Consider the following 21346-nt stretch of genomic DNA (forward strand, 5'->3'; position numbering starts at 1 on the left):
CTTAATGCTGCTCTGGGTTTACCTTTGAGATAGTGTGAGTAGCAGCCTGCTCTCTGCTGCTCTGGCTGGAGGTCTCCCTGGAGGACCACAGAGCAGGAATGAGAAGTTTCCAAGCCCTCAGCCACAAAAGCACAGGCCTGGAATCTCTCTAATGAGAGTTTTCCTCTTTGCAGTTTGCCAGGCAAACAAGCACCAGGCACCAATATCAAAACCAGCCCAGATTCCAATGAAAACCAGCAAAGAAAATAAGGGCAGAAAGGAAAAAGCTTTGTTTTGCTTGTTAAGAACAGGCAAATAAGGCTACTGAGCCCCTCTCAGCCAGCAGGATTGCTCTCCCTGCCCTGCTGAGCACAGGGTGAAGCCAGGCGGGCTGCCCGGCTGGGGGCTGGGGCCAGGGGGCTTCTCCTTCCTTGCCGTTGCTTGCAGGGATGGATTATCACGTTATCCCCACATTACAGGGCTTCCCTGCATCGTCTTTCCAGACGAACAAGCGCTCCACCCTGCCCGATTCCTTCAGTTTGCCTGGAAGGACTCTCCCTTCTTGCCTTGCGGGATGGACTCTCGTTACCCTCCCACTCCTGAGCCCTTGAAGGCTGTGCCAAGGAGGGCGGCCCGGCCCAAGGTGCAGAGAGCTGGCACCGCTCGGCTGCCGGGCTGTGGCCAGGCCCTGCCTCTGCCTCCCGCCCTGTGCGGCTGTGGGCCCGGGGCAGGGAATACCCCACCCTTTGGCTGGGGCAGAGGAGGCTTGGAAACTCGCTTTCGTCCCAGTCCTGTCTGGGAAAGAGCACAGAAATCCACAGCAAAGCTTGAGTGCTGGCTTGCCTGAAGGGTTTCCTGTACGCAGGTGGTGTCAAACACCCAAATGCCCTAATCAGATTGCGTCCATGTGAAATAAGCGTCCACATGACACTTGCGATGGCTACAGAATCGAATTACATTTTGGAGGGACACATTGCGGTGAAGCCTCACAGAAAACTTTCCAAGTGCAAACCAAGTGTCACCAGACCAGTGACATATTCCTGACGCACATCATCGAGAGGCACAAACACCTCTGTCCCTCATAGCTTCATTGTGACACCAACTGTAAAGCCTGACGGGAGCATCCCTAATTGTTTTGTTACTGGTCATCTGAGCAAAGGAAGTGGAGGAGAGAGTGGAAGTAAAGCCCAGGGCTGGAAAATGGAAAATGACTGTGGGGAAAGGAATGTGGAGCTTCACAACAACTCGGGGCGTGGGGGGGTGGGGGGGGAAGAGCACACAGCAGAGAGAAGGGGGAAGGAGGAAAACTAGGGGGTAAATCGCAGCGACACAACAGCACAGGCTTGCAGAGTGCAGCGCGTGGCATGGGCGGCTCCTCAGTGGTCTCCAGTCGGGCACTGTACGGCCCTTGACTGACACTGCCGGGCACGGCGCTTCCTTCCCTTGCCCAGGCCAGAGCCGCAGACACAGCTTTTGCTAGGCTGAGTCTAACACATCTGCTGAGTTCCTGCCCCAGGACAGCACTTGAGGCAGAAGTGGGAGCCCTGAAGACGCCTCTTGCTAAGCTGGTGTCTGCATACGAGGATTGCTGGTGTCTGCATACGAGGATTGCTGGTGTAAAAGCCTCTGTGCCCAGCTCAGTGAGTGCATGGGTGTGGAGTCTTGCAGTGCCGATTGCTGGATTTCACTCTCCCAGCAGAGACAGTAGGACAGGGTGATACCCACAGAGTTAGGGCTTGGAAATGCCGAGTATTTTTAGGCAGCCAAATAATCAAACTCTGCCTAAACATCTACCTGAAGAGCGAGAGCAGCAGCCTACTGCCCTGCAATACTGCCTACGAACCCCTTCTTCCCCCCCTACAAAAGTGAAGAGGGGAGGCCGCAGGGTGCCCCCGAGTCTCTCTGGAGCAGACACGCTGTGGGTCTTCCCCACAGAGCCGCTGGCCAGCCAGCCGCCCCGGCAGACACCGCAGCCTGGCAGGCACCGCAGCCTGGCAGGCACCGCGCTGGCCCCGTCGAGGGCTCTATATGTGTGCGCACAGAAAGAGGACAGTCCCGGATGTGAAGGATTTACAGCCCTGGCAGAGGCTCGTCACAGGAGATAGCGTTGTCTGTAATTTAAATAGTGCAGTCTGAGGCTGAGACTTGCCAGTGATCGAACACGACGTGGCTGAGGCATGAGCCAAAAGCAGAGTCCCCAAGGCCCTGAAGCGTGGTCCACTTGCCCAAAAGTGCTTTCAGGAAGGCAGGCCAGGCCATGGCATCCTCCCCAGGAGTGCGCGGGCCTGGGACATGCTTTTCTCTTGCCAAGGAAGGGAGAAAACACCAGTGTTTTGCTCCAGTCCGCCCTGGAAAGCAGCAAAGGGCCAGCAGGACACACGTGGCTCAGCAGCTGTCTTGCAGCCCCAAGGCCCAAACTGGGGCTGGGAGAACTGCGGGGCCTCTCACAAAAGCAGGCAGGAGCTGTTGCCACGAAAGTCCCAATCCCTGCACAGTGCCTGTGCGAAGCAGCACTGCCCACTCCCAAAGCCCAGCTCTCGTGCACAGAGAGGGGTAACCCTGGGGACTGTTTGTGGACACCAGCTGCAGGCTCAGATCCGCACTGTTTCATTGCTCACAGATCTATGTTTTTGTTCACTCCAAGTAACTTCACGGGAGATCTTACCCAGGAGTAATTAAATCACTTGCACCCTGGTTTATGATTTAACTTAGTCACTAGGCCGATACAGATCTCTGTTTCATGCTCTGCAATTCATTGTGTATTTAGCAGGCACGGTCAATTCTTCCACCTTATAAATGGAGAAGGAAGGAACATATAAACCAGACCTGGACTTCCAAAGGTAGAAGCCGCCAGCTCACGAGCTGCCTCTCTGGCATTTTTAAGGTGTAGTATTTACATATTGGAAAAAAGCCAACAAAACCTCTCTTAAACATTTCTCCCTTACTTACAGAACAAAGTCTACTGCTTTATGAAAATGAATAATTAAATTCTGAGGTTTGGGCATCTTCATTTATTCCTGAGAACTTGGCATCATCACTCTTCCAGATTTGGGGAAAATGAGAGTAAAAGTCAATATAAAATGATTTACAAAAACAAGATTAGTCTGTTTATCCCAAGCTAACTCTTTAGATAAAGGAAAGATATTTGCATGCTATATACAAAATATGAAGAAGCTGATGCTTTCTAATCTTGGTACAGTTTTTATAAACTCTCCTCCCTTTTCTAAGATCATGACAGCATTCAGAGAATGTCATGAATCTGCTCTTAACTACCAATAAAGCCAGTTTAATTAACCAGTGAAACCAACCAGGTTAAGTGCCAGGTATTTAAGTGGATTGAAATAAAAGATGTTTGGATTATTAGAACATGACTTCTACTCGTCTGAAGGATCCTAAACTGGAGTGACAATGAGTATGTTTAACGTATGCAGAAGTATTGCTGAAAGGCATTCCAATATAAACAACCTATGTGGATAAGTTCCACAACAGAAAATTAAACGGGAAAAAAAAAACCATAGTAGTAGTCGGTTTAATTTATTTTACAATTTTTTACCAAAAAAAACCCAAACCAACCCTCAATACAGAATTCATCATGTTCCACAGTTTGACATTTTTGTGAGTATAAAGCTTTCTAAACATTGCTGTAGTATTTTATTGCTGGGCACTCAAAGTTCTGCCACTTTGTATGAGGACAGTTGGCATGCTCAGGTATTGTCTGCTCACATGAAGAACACAGGGACACGCAGCGCAATACTGTGCTGGAGGATGAAGTCTTTAGGGTTGGCAAAGGTTTCCAATCAGGGCAGGCAATAAAAAGAACACATACAAATCATCTTAAATGTTATGCGGCTTTGGAATTCTGTCACATTGGACTGTTAAAGGTGTAGACTGAAGAAGTACTAATAGCAAAGTCCTACTTAAAAAAAATAGCGTATCCTTTGTGCAGAGGTAGTATCACGGCAAAAGTTATTGCAGGGGTGCGGTACAGCCCCTCCACAGGATTGCTGGAAGATGCTGAGGCAGTGAACACCCACCTTGAGTAAAACTCAGTAGGCCGTGGGACTTTATGTCAATGACTGAAAAATAAATCAAATGACTTGGCAAATAAAAATGCCATTATGCGCCTGCAATAAATCTGGCATTTTACTGGTTATCCTTTCCAAATCAGAAAGTAGTACATAAATATGTATGCAATCAGGAATGTCAGTAGAAATGTTTCTTTATCCTTCCCAGTGCAAATGAAGTACAGGAAAACTACTCTTCTGCAGGTGACCTGTCTCATTGAAGTTATGCCCTAAGCACAACTGAGTTGAGAAGCACTAGCCAAACTTCGTTCTTACAAAATAAGACTCAACACGTTGATTCAGGTATTTAAGCAGTGCAGGACCTTATAAACAAAAGACATAATTTAAATCCAAATGTATTTCTATATTGGTTAAGCTGCCTGCTTATGTGCACCACAGATCCATTACTTTCAGTCTGTCCTCTCAGCACAGACATCTGTCTTCTGGAAAGAAATGTCAGCACCCTTCGCACATATGGCGTGCAGTTCAACAAAAACCTGCGGTATCAGTTCACGACACAGCAGGCGAAAAATTCCTTACACAAGTTTTGGCCTTAGCTTAAACCTGTCCAGTTCCTATTCTTGACTCTTATTACTTCCTCAAACTTAATTCATTCAAAAATTATTTTGGACCCATTAAGAAATAGCAAAGCACATAAAATCAAGTAAGTTCTTGCTAGGTTTTTACTTAGCACTCTCATTAGCATAAGCTTTTAGAGGCAATCTGCCCTCAGCTGTTGCAAATTGTAGCTGAGAAACACTGGTGTTTCCAGCCTTTTCTTCCCTCCTTCGTATTTTTCGCCTTAAAAAGGGAGTTGGTTGCTTTTCAAACTCAATATAAAGCCTAAGCAGCAGATGAGGCCAACGCTACTCTCAGCTGAAGCGTCAGCCCTCGAGGTTTCCCATGTCTCATTCTGCACTCAGGTGTGTTTGCGGTTGCATTACTTTATTACTTCTGCCAACTTTGTCAGTCTTTACCCTGAGAGTCTGTGACACGGAACCATGCACTGCAGCTGCCAGCACATGACAAAAGCACCTCCGTTATTTCTCCATGTTCATTGTACTGACCACAGAAACTAGCAGAAGTATTTTGTTGCTGTTTGCAGCTGGACCCTTCTTGCCACGACTCTCCAGTCAACGGACTTTGCAAACCACTTAATTCAGGTAACAACTGTATGGACACAGTCCTTCCCAGCAAGAGAAGGGCAAAACTTGTGTGACAACTGCTGGAAGCTTAAGGGCTAAATAAGAGACAGACAGTTCAAGGGATTTCTCATTAATCTCTAACTTTGATATAAATATATGTATTTTTATCCAGCAATTAAAAATATGCACCAATTTTTCAAAGGTAAGAAATTGCCATTACCTCAATTTTGCACATTTAGACATTACATGAAACTCAAAACTTTCCCGGGAAATACAAAAGATGCATCTTTTCTACTCTCAAATTACCCACCTTTTGAGAGTGCTTTTAAGACAGTTAACATTTAATATGAACGTAGTAATCATACTTTTACATGTTAGGACAGTGGGCAGGTCCTATTGCTGATGCATTTAATTCTGGGACTTGTAGGAGCTCACTAAGTGCACAATTGGAGATACTAGTAAGTGGAAGAAAATGGAAATGTATCTAGGATTAAAGCTCAAGATATGAAACACACTGAAAAGACTAAAGAAAACAAACTACATGAAAATTTAAATATTTGTTTCTCTCTGATACAGGCACTAAGAACTGAATAGTACCAGTCACTGAAAGACATCGGGAATCCATTTGTCTCAAAAAAACGCATTATACACTAAAATATAAAATAAAACCACAAAGCATCAAAAGGATCACAGAGACAGACAATTGATAGTTTAGAAAAAAATGATGACAACATATAACATCTACAACATATGCACACATCCCTTGGAAGTTTTATATATGCTATATATATTTCAAAGTACACACAAACTGCCTGTTTGGCAGGTTGAGAAAATAGGAATACATCTTGGGAAGGTCATGAAGGAAAAAAAAACCCACAAAGGAAAACAAGAGTTATTTACATTCAATAATTCAGTAGCCTTTAACATCTCTATATACATACATACTCTTTCTATATATGTACAGACTGCGATGGGATCTGAATGAAGCTTATTCCAAACACAAAAGAAAAATACAAAAACCCCTTGATAATTCACTTGACAAATGTTTACAGGTTGCAGAGCTTTCTTCATTTACAAAGAAAATACTACACACTGACTAGACAACTGGCATCTTTGGGGAACTTTAAGTCCTTACAAGAGGTGTGTGTTCCCAACAGACCATACAGTGATTGGAAAAAAAATTGAAAACTTGCTGTGCAGAGGGAGTTTTTAGCGGGTTATAATTGCATTTACTGTGTCAGATGTATCTTAAGTATGAAACTAGTTAACAAGTCAGAATTTAGTTGCTGTGAAGAGACAGTTTAAAAAAGAAACCCCAGAATTTTATCCTTTCAATTCCCAAGTCAAATATATATCTTCCCCTTCTACAGCATGCTTCCAAAACTCATGGGGTACAGAAATTGCTACCACTTTACATTTAGCTTTGCCCCTGTTATCAGAGACATCTATCCTTTATAAATTTTATATTCATTTCAGATGGTGATTTGTATGAAGCAGGTCAATGCCCCACAAGTAGGAAAAATAGACCATTCTTGCCTAGCCTGGTAATTTATGACGTGGCAATTGGTCTCTCCTTTTTCCTCCCTGTGAGGATGTTTGTCTTGCGGGCAGTGCTGCAAGAAGATACCGCATAGCTGTTCCTTATCCCATCCACAGTGCTATTTTTATTCCTTTTCTCCCCCAAGCTTTATCAGCAGCTCATACAAAGAACAAACTACCACCAAAAAACCACACCCCAACCACTGAGCAGGATTTTTCAAGAGAAAATGTTTCTGTAGCTTGAAGGGTATTTTTTTTTGTTGTTAACCTTTAAGATGCTATAACACTCCAGAGCTGTGGATGCAGATGTTAGTAACTGAAAGAGAAAGCCAAAGCACTGACAGTGGCAAGCAGCAGAGCAGGCAAAGGAGAGCAAGTCGGGGAAACGGATTTCTGGAATGGGAACAGTTCTTACAGATCTTGTAAGTACTGCCAGTTTTTTTCCCCTCCAAGGGACACAAGTCCATGGGAAGTTTAAGAGGGTGTGAGCAAACAGCATATGCTATGAACTCCTGAAGTAGTGTGGTTTGGTTATCAATACAGAGAATATTCAACTCAGTATTTGCTCATCCCAACCACCAAAGTTAGCACAACAGGCTGAGAAGAGCACTTAGGAACTGAAGCGTACTTAAATAATGGCTTTTTTTTTAAAAAAAAAAAGTAAAATTACCATTTGTGAACCTACCACTTCCAGAACTATCTTTCTGAGGATTAAAATCTAAAATGTTATGTTACCATCTCAGATGGTAGAAGTTTCTACACCAAATAATAATAATAAAAAAAGACAGCGAAGTCTACACGCAGCTTGCTGGTACTAGCTATTTGGTTCACTGTCTGCTGCAATAGTAATCTGTCAACGTACTTCTCAAAATCCCAATTACTTTTCCTGGAATGGATGCCAAATACATCCAATGGTGGGTACGAAACACATGAACATCCTCCCCCACACCCTGTCTGTGGTCTACAGTTTTCCAGGGCATGTCAGCTCCTACTGGTATCACAGCACTCAGGCAAGCTTCCCTTTACTACCAGAGGATTAAAAAACTCCCAACACACCTACCACCTCCATTATAAGTACTTTACAGAGAGGTAGCAGGCACTACGGCAGTAGGGAGCATGCCGATTTATTCTAGATCTGTATTTCCAGTTAGTCACAGGCATGTGCAGGGGATTCATCCCCTTGACCCTTTCAGGCTGGGAGCTGAGGACAGCAGGCAGACTTCTTTCCCCAACAAGCAGGTGCTCTGTTACTGCACTGGGGTGCCAGCACAGGCAGTGTTAACAGAACCTCAAGTGAAATAATTCACATAAGGGAGCTTACCTCAGCCTGAAGTTGTGGAACTTCTGGCCCCATGACTTACAGAAAAACTCTTTACGACACTTGAATCTGGCTCACTGAGTGTTTACAGAAGTGACATACGCTGCAGTGGATTGCTGCTCTCAGTCTGTCAGGTCAACCTTACTTAAAATATGCATCAAGGTTTAAACACAGTTTACTACTTGCCTCATTAATGAGTTCAACTGAGATATTTGGACTGCAAGACAGAAGGCTGGTTAAAGCAGACTGGAACATGCCAAGTCCTGTCGAATTCCAATTGTACAGACTTGTTAGTTTTTTTGGAATACAGTGATTGCCTAAACAAGACTCCACTTCTTGTTAGTACAATAACTTTTATTTGACATCTACAAGATCATTATCTTGTAGTTTTTTTGGACAGGTTTATACAATCTCAATTTTTCAATAGTGCAACCTGTGCAAGCAAGAAATGACAAACATTGTCCTTCACTTTCTTATAAACATCTACTATTATAGGCAAAACAAAACTTACCCATATTATAGATAAGTGACTATTCACATTTGTACATTACAATTTCTTTTAAACAGCTCCAGATAAACTCTACAATGTCTTACAACATATTAAACAGTATTCAAGTTACTGGGTAACAGAAACAGCACATACAGCGGAACCCTCAAGTGTTTCCCATTCTCTAATTTACAGCTCAAGTAAGGTTTCATCTTACAAGTGACAAATTAAATTACATTAATGAAGTAAAAAATATAAGATTGTATGCGAGATGGAAGTGAATTTGCACTTAAGTTTCCATAACCACCTCGGATTAAGGAAATGCTTCAATTTAAGGAAAATAGGCATCCAGCCATCTTTGCAGTACACATTAGGAATACCATTAATACATTAAAAATGAACTAATTTTAATTTAAGATGTTTATCACAAAAAGAACATGTTGTAGACTCAAATATATAACCCCCAGGAGAGAACCAGAAAAAATGCAACACCTGGGTATAAACACTATAAAAATGCAATAACCAATGCTGTACAACTAAGATTGTGTTTCTCTCTGAATTCTTGTCTTGTGTGTTTATCCTGTCCATGCCCGTTTCCAAAGACATGCACTGTCAAACAGAAACTGGGAAGGAACCTGAATGCATGATGTGCAACCTCTAGGTTTCATGCTTTTACAAACTCATAAATTGAAGAGAAAAACCCAATATATATTTTCTATATATATACTCAATACATGCATTCAAGGATATCTCCCACAGCAATGGCATTGATGCACTGCGTTAAACCCTGAGCACTGTATGACAAGATAAAAATAAAGCCTGCTTGGGGATTTTCAAGCATTTTCAAACAAATTGTGGTTTGTAGCTTAAAAGGCCAAAAGTAAAAGCAAACAGGAAGCACTACAGAGAGCATAAGGAAAGACAGATGCACCACCATAAACAACTGCTGGCTTTCAGTTCTACCAACCTTTTTAGATCTCTTTATTCCCAAAGTATTTGAGAGCACACAACTGAACTGAAAAAGTTATATTTCTTTGGAATCTGTCCCTGATTTTTATGCAAGTGATATGCTTTTACAGCCTTTTCCTCAAACACCAAAGTCAACACCTGTAGTTTGTCCTCTTATGCATTGTTGAAATTGGTGATGCTTTGCGGGTGATGCTGCTGCCATATCTGCTGCTGTTGTACTGCAAGCTGTTGAGACTGGTCTGACGTTGACAGGAGGTTTACAAGGGGCGATACACAATTTGCAGGAATGATCAAACCTGAAAATGGCAACAAATCAATTGTTTCATAAGCATGCAAACAATTTGTTCATTAAAACCTCAGGCTGACAATTCCACCATTTAATTTATGCAACAGTCAACAGCAACCGTTGCCAATGTCAAGTCTAATCAAGCACAGCTACCAGTTCTGCTTCTCAATAAGAGGTTTATCTTCAGAAGTCTTCACTAGTCCTTTAGGTCATGAAGTAGTATAAATAAGTTGCCATTTTGCCCCAAAGACAAGTTTTATTCTTATGTTATCCACTGCCACATAAAACCAGAAGTCAGCCTGTTTTGCTTTTTCTAGTCTCTCAGAAGTTACAACACCATGAAAGTTTAAATATGAAAAACCTAGTTTCAACATCTTAGAAAACTGCTACTAGAGTGTGAGCTGCCATGATATCGCACATCCACAGGAAGTCCATGTTTAAACAAAAAAATAAAATGGAGATTTCAGCCTCTGAGGTACCTGCTATGAGGGCCTCACTAAGAGGTTTAGCAGCAAGAAATGACATCATCTTGAAGTCATTTTAAACTGATTACATGTGACTTTCAGTAGCTCAAAACCCATGAAAACAACCATTTCAAGGGCTTACTATTCTTTGCCAGAAGTGGGGAAAAAAGTGGAGCCCTTATGGTTTCAAAGATAGCTTGGCTCAAACAGGCTGAATATGATGTTTTTATTCCTAGTAAATCAAAACAACTGACAGAATAAGTGTTCGAAAGCCTGGCTGAAAAAAATGTCTTCCTTCTTTAACCTGACTCAAAACAGTGTTTGTACTACAAAGACATATTTCAACAGTTGTACTTCTGCCCCTCCCCAACATACACACTGATGAGCCTTTTCTCCTGTAGGAGACTTTATAAGAAGATGCTCATGTGACTCTCAACACAGAGTGACTTGTAAGTTACAACTACCTTCTACCCTAAATGGAAATAAAGGAGCAGACAAGCCACTTACCTACGATCCTCTGCCCATCTTCTGTTCTTAGACGAACTATTTGCATTTTCACATTTGTACCACTCACAGAGGCTAGAACGCCTTCTACTTTTGTCCAGACGCTCAATACTGAACCACACAAGACATAGTAAGTTCGACAGCGGAGTCCCACTTCACAAACTAATCCCAAGCCTGCCTTCTTACAATTGCCTCTCCTACAGTAGAGAGAAAAAAAAGCTTTCAAAAGAATTCTGCAAACAGAAAGTATCCAATTCAGTTAAAAATGAGACTTGAAGTTATTTAACACGAACTCAGAGTTGAGCGAGGGCTGCAAGTACATTGTAAGGGAAGGATACTTTATCCACAGCATGCCTCTAATGGTAAAGCTTTGAGAAGTGTTGGCCTATTTAGGACCACATCTTCAAAATGTACAGGCAGAGCTTTAAGCCAAAGATACCGCTCATTTAGATCACCCGAGAACCTGAATCTGTTACATATGGAACTGGTATCTGATCAGTATATTTCAGAAACTCCATTATTAATCTGAAACTTCTACCAGTTATGCTGTTCCTCAGGAATTAAGACATCAGCTACTGAGTTCAGACACACTGTTAGAAGAGGTAGCACAAGAACAGCTGTTTCTGACATCTATCTCACCTCTACGCGAGTATAAATATTTTTCCCCCCAAATAACATTGGAACTATCCTACCACAATAATAGGTTAGATCAAGACACTTAAAGCACAAGCTACTCCTGGGCCATTATACCTCTACTGGAGTGCAATTCATACGTTAGTGTTCATCTAACATATTAGGACTTTAAGGGCAAATGCAAAGCTTCGTGTTTCTACTCAAAGGTTGGGTCATTTGACTGGTCATGGGACAATTTTTCTTAAGCAAGAAACAAGAAATCATGTGAATAGCAGAAGAACAGAAGTGATAAAGCAGTTTAGGTAAACAGTTTAAGTTAAAGCATCTACGTGCACATGAATACTAACCAATAAGCATGGGTGCAGGTATCCGCAGAAGAATTGTACTGCTCTAACCAGTGTGGCAGAGCATCTTCAGAAGATACCTGGAAAAGTCATTCAAAGTGGGAATAATAATAAAGTAAAACACACCAAGACTTGCATAGAACAAAAGCAATTTGGTCATTACTACGAGAAAAGAGGGAGCACCAACGTTATGATGGTGAAGAGAGGTACGTTATCCTACATTATTATAATTTCAGGCTCTTCAATGGGAATGCCATCTCAAAGGATGAGCAAAATCCTTGAACATAGCAGAATTGCAGAGCTTTTCCAATAAATCAACCTGGTCTCAGAATTTCCTCAAGTTTTTACAAATTCAACACCATAAAATTGTTTGAGAAGTGTTAGGTATCTTACCAGCCTCTAAACAAAATAATTCAAACTTTATCAACCAACAGCTGAAACTTCAGAATCATAGCTTAGGATACACTGTATATCGCTGCTTATTTAAGAGCATGTTTGTACACCTTACACAGAAGCAAGACTTTTCCTTGCTAGACCCTAAAAAACCCTCATTTTATATTACCACACCATAGACTACTTATATTCAGAAAGGTTTAGATATAGGAATGCAGAAACCATGCAGACCCACTTAAAAAGACCCAAATACAAGCTCTGCTCTGGAAAAATAAGCCTAGTTTTTGATTTGCCAGAATTATACACAAGTACCAGAAAAAAAGTCCTTATATTTCTTTTCAAAATTTTCTAAGTTTAAAACTAGCATAATTTTAATGGTTACCTTCTTATATTTCTTTTTCAGGTCTGCACATGTTTCTAGTTTGAGTTGTTTCCCAGTATTTGGTCTGTATACTAAAAAAAGCTTCTTTTTAGGATTCACTTCTTTTACTAGAATAGCAGTTTTCTTGTTATTTCTTATCTGGAAAAGAAAGACAAACCAAAAACTTTGTAAGTTTAAACATGCTGACAGTATCTACCTTAAGTGATTCCATACTGTGTTCTTCACAGAATAATAGTGCATGTGTGTGTGCAATAAGACAACAAGTAATAATAAGGACACCTTTAGAAGACAGTACCACTAATCCACATTAACATCACAACTTTTCCTTACAGTGAAAGCATCTGGTTTCTTGATGCAGGTTTAAATAAGAGCTATTAATTCAGGCTCACATTCCTATCAGAAAACATCCTGAGCAGCTAAAAAGGAGTGCTTCATACTTAGTCTTGGAAACAAACTTAACATGAATTTAAATATAAGATTGAAAGCATTTTGCAAAACTGAACTGTAATTAATTTGAACAGTAAATTTTTCAGAGGAGACAGCGTATTTGGTTAGCCCCCAAAAAACTTCTCTGAACATAATCCAAGAGACAAAGAATCTTACCTGTAGTGATAAATAAAATCCATCATCTGGACCTGTCTGTTCTGCCCAGATCTTAGTTGCTTCGTCCCAAGACATTCCTCTCTCTACACTGATCTAGAAGAGAGCCATACAGGGGTATTTGAATGGGAACAAACTTTAAAACCATTACAGACATAGAAACTACAGAACCGTAGAACCAAATATTGCCCAGTGAAAGGCTTGGAACCTTCCCTCACTCAGCACATGCTTAGCTGATTGCCATGTTTTAAAAAACTTACTGGCAAGCAAGTTTTATTAGTTCATACAAAGAAGATACAGAATTAACTTACTGTGTATAGTTCTACATGTCCAGAGGTAGAATATCCAGGAGTTAAAAACTTCTTAACATCTGCCTTCCTCACTTTCTCATCCCCAGAGCCCAAATCTTAAAAGGAAAGGATAGAGTTATTCTGTTTCTCTGTTCTTACTTAAGTACAAGAGTACTGAGAAATTGATTTACTCACCTAAGATGCCCATATCATATCTTCCATTCTTTTTAGCATTTTGAATAACTGCATTTAACGTGTCAGAAAAGTACTGGAATAAAGCATTCTGCTGATGTACTTCCATACCAAGAATTCTATTCAGAAATTTCCCTATATTGTTATAATCTTAAAAAAGAATAAGAAATACATGTATTAGGTCAACAAAGATTAAGTTTGATGACAAGCTCTCAATCAGTATTCAGAGTCTCAAAAAGACTACTTAAATCCATTATTTCAGAAATGAGGAAAACATTCTGAAGTTCTCCAAAAAAGGGATTTTTTAGATAATTACAACTTCAGTGCTGTTGCTAGGAATCCACTATCATGATATATGATTTTCCTAGCGACATTCTACAGATACACTAAACATGCAAATACCTTTATCAAGTGTTAGTATTCCAGATCTGTCTTCTACATTTATCAAGCCTACACCAATCAATCCCTGACGAACATCTAGGAAAAAGAAAGAAAAACCATAGATGCTTTGCCATCTAAAAATAAACGAATGAAGTAACAGCTTGTTTAGCATTCGTGTTTCAGGATCCAACTCCAAAACTCTGACAACCCTTAAATACACTACTTGCAATTTCTACCCAATACATCAATAAGCAAGACAGAACTTTGCCTTCTGTCCTTCCAGGAAGCACAGGCAGGGAAAACTACTAATGGCACTATACACGAGCCCACCAGAGAACAAGACATTGCAACAGATAACAGGAAAATGAAGTTAAAGAACTGTATGTAATACTTTGGCCAAACAGATACAGAACATGCCTTATATTGAGAGAGTTCACATACCTTGTTTCATACATGAACTTGAACATTCAAGCAACATGCATAGGAATAACATCCAGTGAGAGCCTATCTGGGCCAGCTGATCAGTTTAAAATAGTAACTAGGTTATCTAGCTCAAATTATTTGAATTTTCTGCATACTATCAAAAGATAGCTATTACATCCAGTGAATTATACTTACCCTTGAAGAAGTCTCCAGGAAAATCAGGAGGAGGTGAGACCATTGGGGAGTCTAAGTTCACAATGGATTTCATGACAATCTCTAAAGCATTTCTGCCATACTGTATAAGAAAAAGAAAGTTGCTCTAACAATGTGATCCAGTGTTTGTGCCTCAGCCCCAAGCACACATGGTTTAACAAGTATTTGTTATTCACAATAAAGTGTTTTTCTCTGCAATAATAAAGGGCACTGGTTATTAGCTTTTCAATTATAAATTACACTATATAAACAGCCCAGTCTTAATTTCTAATTAGAATTGCCAAATTCATCTTTCAGTTGTGACTGAGAGGACACATACCATTTACTTAAGACTTGGATTGTTAGCAAATGCAGAAAAAGTAATTTACACACATTTGTGTTCCACACGGCTTTGCAAACAGAAATAAGAATGTTTACTGGGTGTCTCAAAAAGAGGCCTCGTATCAGGAAGTAATACAGTTAAAAGTAAAACACTTCACAGGAGATGGAAGAAATCCTTCCTCAACAGGTCATTTGCGGAATAAGCACCACAGCATGAGCTTTCAAACAGAAAAAGAACCATCACCTTGTTGTCAAAATTGAATCTGCTGAGGTCTCGAGTTTCTGTAGCCCTTCTGTCACCATGGGTGAGGGCTCCCTGTTAAGACACACCTTTGTAATTAAATCAAATTTTAAGAAAAAAGAAATCCAAGTTGTATTTTCTCAAACGAAGGAACAGACTTCTTGAAACAATCTTACCAAGCTCTCCAGTCTTTTTGCAACTATAGATGCAAATCTTTGCTCTCCTGCCAATTCAGAAATTAGGAACACGTACTCTGGAGCAGTCACTTGGTTGGATCTATGAGTTCTTCCTGGATAATCAAGTAGAAGCACATATGTTAAAGAAATTCCACTTCATTGAACATTTCTAATAAACAATGAATTGCAAAGAGTAAAGAAAAAAGTTAGAACTTAATCCTGCTGAAAATTAGTTTCTGCTGTAATACAGCCAATAGAAGGTAGTACAGAAATGCTCTAGAGTTGTGGCAACTTTCATAAAGACACTCGATACATGAAAAAGCCCTATGCTACACTGTAAGTTTGCTAGATTTCTTTCAAAACTTTCAAGACTATTAGCTATGACTACAGATAAAGCTAATTCTGTTTATGGGTAAATGAGACTGGAAGGGTCTTTAAGAGGTTGCTTAGTCAATCTTATTTTCCACAAATTAGCAGTAAATTCAGTTAGTATTACTGAGTTTGCTAGGGGAAGGATACAAAAAAGTTATTTACCGAACTGCTGTATTGCTCTATCTGCACTCCACGGCAACTCCAGAGTCATGTGAACTCTCCGCCTCTGATTCTTAGCTCTACGGTCTGCTTGCAATGATATACCAGAGCTGGCAGCCTCCGAGATTATGGCAATGTTCTTTTATTAAGAAAGGAGTTGTTAGTTAGCAATAAATCCAAGATCAAGCTTCAGTTTTCAGTTTCTAAAAAAATTTCATTTTACAATTACTACTAACATGGGTCTGGAATGGTTTCACTGTTATTTCATCTTCCTATTGCAAGAAGGGAGGGGGAGGGGAGAAAGAGTATGGTTCTCTACCAGAGTTAGAAATGCTAACGAATTTTTTTTGAGTGAAAGGAGTGGTTTTCACTTTACTTTTCAGAAACACCTTTCTGTGCAAACGAAAAAGGCAGTATGTTGCAGTCTGGCCACTCCAAAGGGCAGGTTTCTCTGATGTTGGCCTGCATTTCAGAAAGAAAAGGGGAGGGACACAGGGAGACTTGTTCTGATAGCAAGCAACACAGAGAAGACAAAAAGTTGCTGCTAATACTGTATAAGGAAGAAGATATGGCCGCTCTAGCATCTGAATGCATTTGCCTTGAAAGAATGTAAATGTTTGGACTGTGTGCAAGTCACTTAGTGGAGCATGAATATTTACCCTCAAGTGTAACAACAGACCACAGAAGTTCTACGCCACAGCTACATTTACTTGATTTGCCCTCTTGTGGTAGCATGTCCCAAGTGAACCACAGGAAAGGTTCCCTCCCTCCCTCCTCATTTTATCAGCTTCAATTCTACCATTTTTCCAGTCAGTATTTTATTTCAGCATGCAATGTAAAGGACAAAAGCTATCACTCTTCCCAGCATTACTTCTCAATCCTTGTTAATGTAAACAAACTCCACCTTTTCCCTTCAGCCCCTCACTGAAAGTTTTTTCATACCAAGTTAGTCAGTGGTTTTTCCCCATTTCTCAGTTTCATTATTTCCTCTTAGAAGCAGAGGTGCACAGTAATCCAGATAAAGGAATCACAAAGATGTGGAGGGTTTACCTGTCTTTGAAACATATGCTCGTCTACAAGACCAGCTTAAAGGTGCTAGCTTTCAGTTTGGCACACGTGTACACACCTCTTAAGCACAGGCCTCTGTGGCCACCCAAACTACAGCCTGACCTTTAAAGCATGCTGCAGCCACATTAGACAGGACTACTGAACATACTGGTTTGAAAAACAACACACACAGCAGTGAATAGAAAATGCTTTCTAACTAGTACTTACTTATAGTACCTAAAAAGTCAGTGTGGGATAATGGTAGAGCCACAACTTGAATAGCTTAATCAGTCAATGCCACTACAGCATCTGGCAAGTGTTTCTAAATTGTATCTCTTTTAAGGACTACCTTATCTCCATCCATGAACCTCTGCTTTTCCGTGATGTTCAGAATTTCAACGGGCACATCAAGTTCAGATCTTGACTCATAAGATATGCTGCCATCATCATTGCTTACAACTCTCCCTTTGCGGCCTGTCATCTTTAAAAATAAAAGGGAATACAAGCTCATTATAGCAATACAAAAATTTTTACCAATGACCAAAAACTTCAAGCAATGATGCTATTTATTCATACACCAACCTTAAAAAAGATTCAGCAATATACTCCAAGTACAAAACTACATTAGAGAACCTGGATTATTTTTGGTTGATGCCATTATCTGCTATGCAGAACACTTATTTAGAGGTAACTCAGGGACTCAAAAGTGTAAGAAAGCATATCTATGTAGAAACGACATAGTATTATACTACTGTCCATAAGGGATTTATTTACCAAGAGTACTAAGAAAATAAACTGACAGCTGAGATTGTCACTGATTTTAACAGAGTCTTTTGAATCACAATGATGTTTCTACTTGATAAGAGACAGGTAGCTTACGAAAAGACATTTTTCTAAAGTTACTGAGAAAAAGAGATAATAATTCACCAGGCTCTTCACTAACACATTTTTATTATACAGGTTCTTAATCTTGAACTAAAGCTGCTTTCTGTTTTACATACCCAGCTTCAAACTGACTACAGCTAATTAGAGAAACACACCCAACAAGAAACTATCAGTCTCAGAAATAACCTATTTACCCATTCAGAGCTCTTCTCTGTATTCTAACACAATCTTCCAAGTTGGTTTTTTTTTTTTTTTAATTCAGAGGCATTCAGCAGAATTAAGCTATACTTTTATCCCCGTGAGATTACTGTCTAAAACGGCTAAACAAGTTCTCTTTAATAGATACTTAGGTCACACGCAACCTTGAAGAATGACAACACTGATTTACTGCAGCCAGATGATGTATGGCTGCAGTAGAAAAAAACCCATCAGTTTTCTCTTAATGTGAACACCAGCCTACCTCTGCAACATTTTCAGGACCACCCAGTTCATCTATAAGCTCATCCAGTGTATTAGGTGGAAGATCTTCAGCCAGCTTTTCCAGTTTATCAAGCAGTTCTTTTTTCATTTGTTGGGCCCTTTCAACAGCATCCTGACTTGTTACAAAGCTGCTGTTTGTGTTACTGTTTGCTGAAATTTAAAGAGAGACTCTTTAAGATTTAGAATTTCACTGCCTAAGAAAGTGAATCAACCCTAAAGAAACTTATTCTTACCTGACGTGTTGGTACTAGAAGTGGTGGTACCAACGGTAGAAGTAAAACAGCTAGGTCGTTTTGATCCAAGACCAGAAGCTAGTAAGGCACTTTGAATAGAATCTGGGTCTATACTTTTCTTCTTTTTCTTGTCTTTATTTTTTTTATGCTCTTTTCTAATTAACCAGGGATCTAAAGTTAAATAAAGTTATTTTTAAAAAGTTTTAAGCATTTACTAAAAAGCCATCCTCTCCTTTGAAAAACTACATTCTCATTATAAAAGGTAACTTAGGAAAGCCTGAACTCCAGTGTGTAAAGTCTACTTGAAGATGCAAATCAACATTCTAGTACTAATTCCAGTCTCATTAGAATTAAACTACATGCTTATCAAACACTCTTATTTTTGGCTCATTGAAATGGTTAGGAAAGACTTTATGTTTACTATCTGCAAGCACAGCTACTTGCTTGATGAAACACTTAAACTGTCTTACCATCTTCATCATCTTCACTGGATTCATCTCTGAATGGGTTGAAGTCATCATCATCTCCAGAACTCAAAAATCTGGAGCTCTCATTGTCACTTTCTTCATTGTCTGAAGCATCAGACTCACTTTCACTCTCATCAGAGCTGCTACCTGCAAGGCCACCTGTTTTGCGAGCTTTTTTGGCTTCTCTGCTTATTTCTTCACCTAAATTCCATCAACACCATCACCCCAGAAGAAAAAAAAGTTAGTTTAGACCTTGTAGTTTACTTTTGAGGTTTGTTTTACCACCACCGCACACAAACTAGAAAAATATTCAACTTCTAAAAATAGAAGTGTTTAGAAGAATCTAATCTAAGTTTTAAGTTAAACCCAAGTTTTTTTTATGATCACCTACTTTTTGGTAAGAATGTAATCAGTTTGGGAAGGGGGGTGGTATTAGGCTTCTCTTTACTGAGCCTCAAGAAAAAGAAAACAATTGTTATTTGCATGACTGCATCAGGAAGTGGTCTGACAGATGCAAGGCATTTTGGGATATGGGCCCTTACTAGATCAACCCAATTTTGAGCAAAGTAACCACAATTTACAGGTTATATTGCTTCAGCAGCATTTTTAAAATCTATTAATAGAAGTTTCTAATGAAAGTCTTAGGGCCTTGTAATACATCATCTTTTATGAATTACTGTACTGATATTTACATTCCCATATTTTTTTCCAGAGTTCACTCTTAGGCAGCTCTAAAATTGCTATTTTCACTATGGCATTAGTGTAAAAACTTAAGCATTACCTTTCCGTTTCTTTATTTTGTTCTCCTTGCAAGGGCTGTCTCTGGGTGAATTGTTATTACTTTGAGCAGTCAAGTCAATTCCCAACAAGCTAAACAGCTTCTTCCTGTCAGGAGCTGGAAAGTGCTTTTCAATAAGAGACTGGAATACTCCTCTGTTTAAGAAAAAAGGGTTCTTCAGTCGAATTTGCATTGATTTAAAGTAGAAACCTGTAACGTTTTAACAGCTTGCTTGACTCCTCTGAAGAATTATTCCTTGTGAATGCTTTTACGCAAGCACTCTGTATAATTATCACCCATATTACTGTATTTGTCACCTTCTTAAAAGCAGGAGACATTTACTTTACAGCACTGTTACTTATAACTTGTTAAAATTGGTTTTGATATAAAGTGGTATTGCTACTGCCATTTTCTTATTGCTCAGAGTTTAAGTGACAGTGTTGTAGTTTAACCCCAGCCAGCAACTAAGCATCATGCAGCCTCTTGCTCACTCCTCCCCACTCCCAGTGGGATGGGGAGGAGAATTGTAAAGAAGTAGTAAAATTTGTGGGTTGAGATAAGAACGGTTTAATAACTACAGTAAAATGAAACATAATAACAATAATACAATAATGATAATAATGATGATGATGAATATAACAAATACGAGAAATAAAACCCAAGAAAATACAAGAGATGCACAATGCAATTGCTCACCACCCGCTGACTGATGCCCAAGTAGCAATCCGCCCCTCCTGGCCAACTCCCCCCAGTTTATATACTGAGCATGACATCCTATGGTATGGAATATCCCTGTGGCTAGTTCAAGTCAGCTGTCCTGGCTATGCTCCATCCCAGCTTCTTGTACACCTGCTTGCTGGCAGAGCATAGGAAACTGAAAAATCCTTAACTTAGGATAAGCACTACTTAGCAACAACACACTGATGTTTTAGTTATCAACTTTATTCTCACACCAAATCCAAAACACTGTACTAGCTACTAAGAAGAAAATTAACTCTATCTAGCTGAAACCAGGATAGACAGATTAATTTATTAAGATCTTCAGCAAGGTAGTCTCAGGACTGGATCTGGCTCATCTGATAAAAGAGGGAAGTCATGACTGTAACTTGCTTTGGTATAAATGCAGTGTACACTTGGCAAGTCTTCTCCTCCCAGTTTGAGTAGAACAGTACCAGCTGTTCACACCTGAAAACATCATTTCAGAGTGCCAGTAGAACTAGGAACTAACCAATGGTTCACTTGAGCAATACTGTCAGATATTATGTACAGGCAGCTTAAGTAAAGAATATTGGTACCTAAAGGATATCCATCTTTCTGTGCGCTGATGCATGTTTACACATGAAAGGACAAATTACTACACATACTACCACGGATTAAGGTTAGTTTTGTAAAGGACAGTTCCAAGAAACTTCAATCTTACTTTGCTGTAGAAACAAAATCATTCAGTTCACCACCACCTTCCTCCAAAGCTTCTAACGTTCTTGCTTCTCCTGTTGACTGCAGGCCAATAACAACACACTAAAGGACAAATGAATATAAGGCATTGTCACTAAGATGACTGACTTTAAGTTTATTTTTGTT

At 39.9% G+C, this 21346-nt stretch overlaps 1 protein-coding gene across 3 annotated transcripts in view; it reads right to left on the reverse strand.

Moving 5' to 3' along the window:
- Positions 1–7383: 7383 nt before the first annotated feature.
- SBNO1 (strawberry notch homolog 1) overlaps positions 7384–21346 on the reverse strand; it is a 34745-nt gene continuing 20782 nt past the window's right edge. For all 3 annotated transcript variants that reach the window (XM_052795329.1, XM_052795330.1, XM_052795328.1), the window contains 18 exons: positions 21186–21283; positions 19769–19920; positions 18991–19188; positions 18521–18691; positions 18268–18437; positions 17272–17403; positions 15879–16014; positions 15345–15457; positions 15172–15243; positions 14589–14688; positions 13992–14066; positions 13593–13739; positions 13419–13513; positions 13111–13203; positions 12508–12645; positions 11736–11812; positions 10759–10952; positions 7384–9797 (listed from right to left, as the gene is read on the reverse strand). In XM_052795329.1, the coding sequence (XP_052651289.1) occupies positions 9655–9797; positions 10759–10952; positions 11736–11812; positions 12508–12645; positions 13111–13203; positions 13419–13513; positions 13593–13739; positions 13992–14066; positions 14589–14688; positions 15172–15243; positions 15345–15457; positions 15879–16014; positions 17272–17403; positions 18268–18437; positions 18521–18691; positions 18991–19188; positions 19769–19920; positions 21186–21283 (2304 nt within the window). In that variant the 3' untranslated portion in view covers positions 7384–9654. The remainder of the gene's footprint in view (positions 9798–10758; positions 10953–11735; positions 11813–12507; positions 12646–13110; positions 13204–13418; positions 13514–13592; positions 13740–13991; positions 14067–14588; positions 14689–15171; positions 15244–15344; positions 15458–15878; positions 16015–17271; positions 17404–18267; positions 18438–18520; positions 18692–18990; positions 19189–19768; positions 19921–21185; positions 21284–21346) is intronic.

Source organism: Harpia harpyja, chromosome 9 (assembly GCF_026419915.1).
Source record: "Harpia harpyja isolate bHarHar1 chromosome 9, bHarHar1 primary haplotype, whole genome shotgun sequence".
NCBI lineage: Eukaryota > Metazoa > Chordata > Aves > Accipitriformes > Accipitridae > Harpia > Harpia harpyja.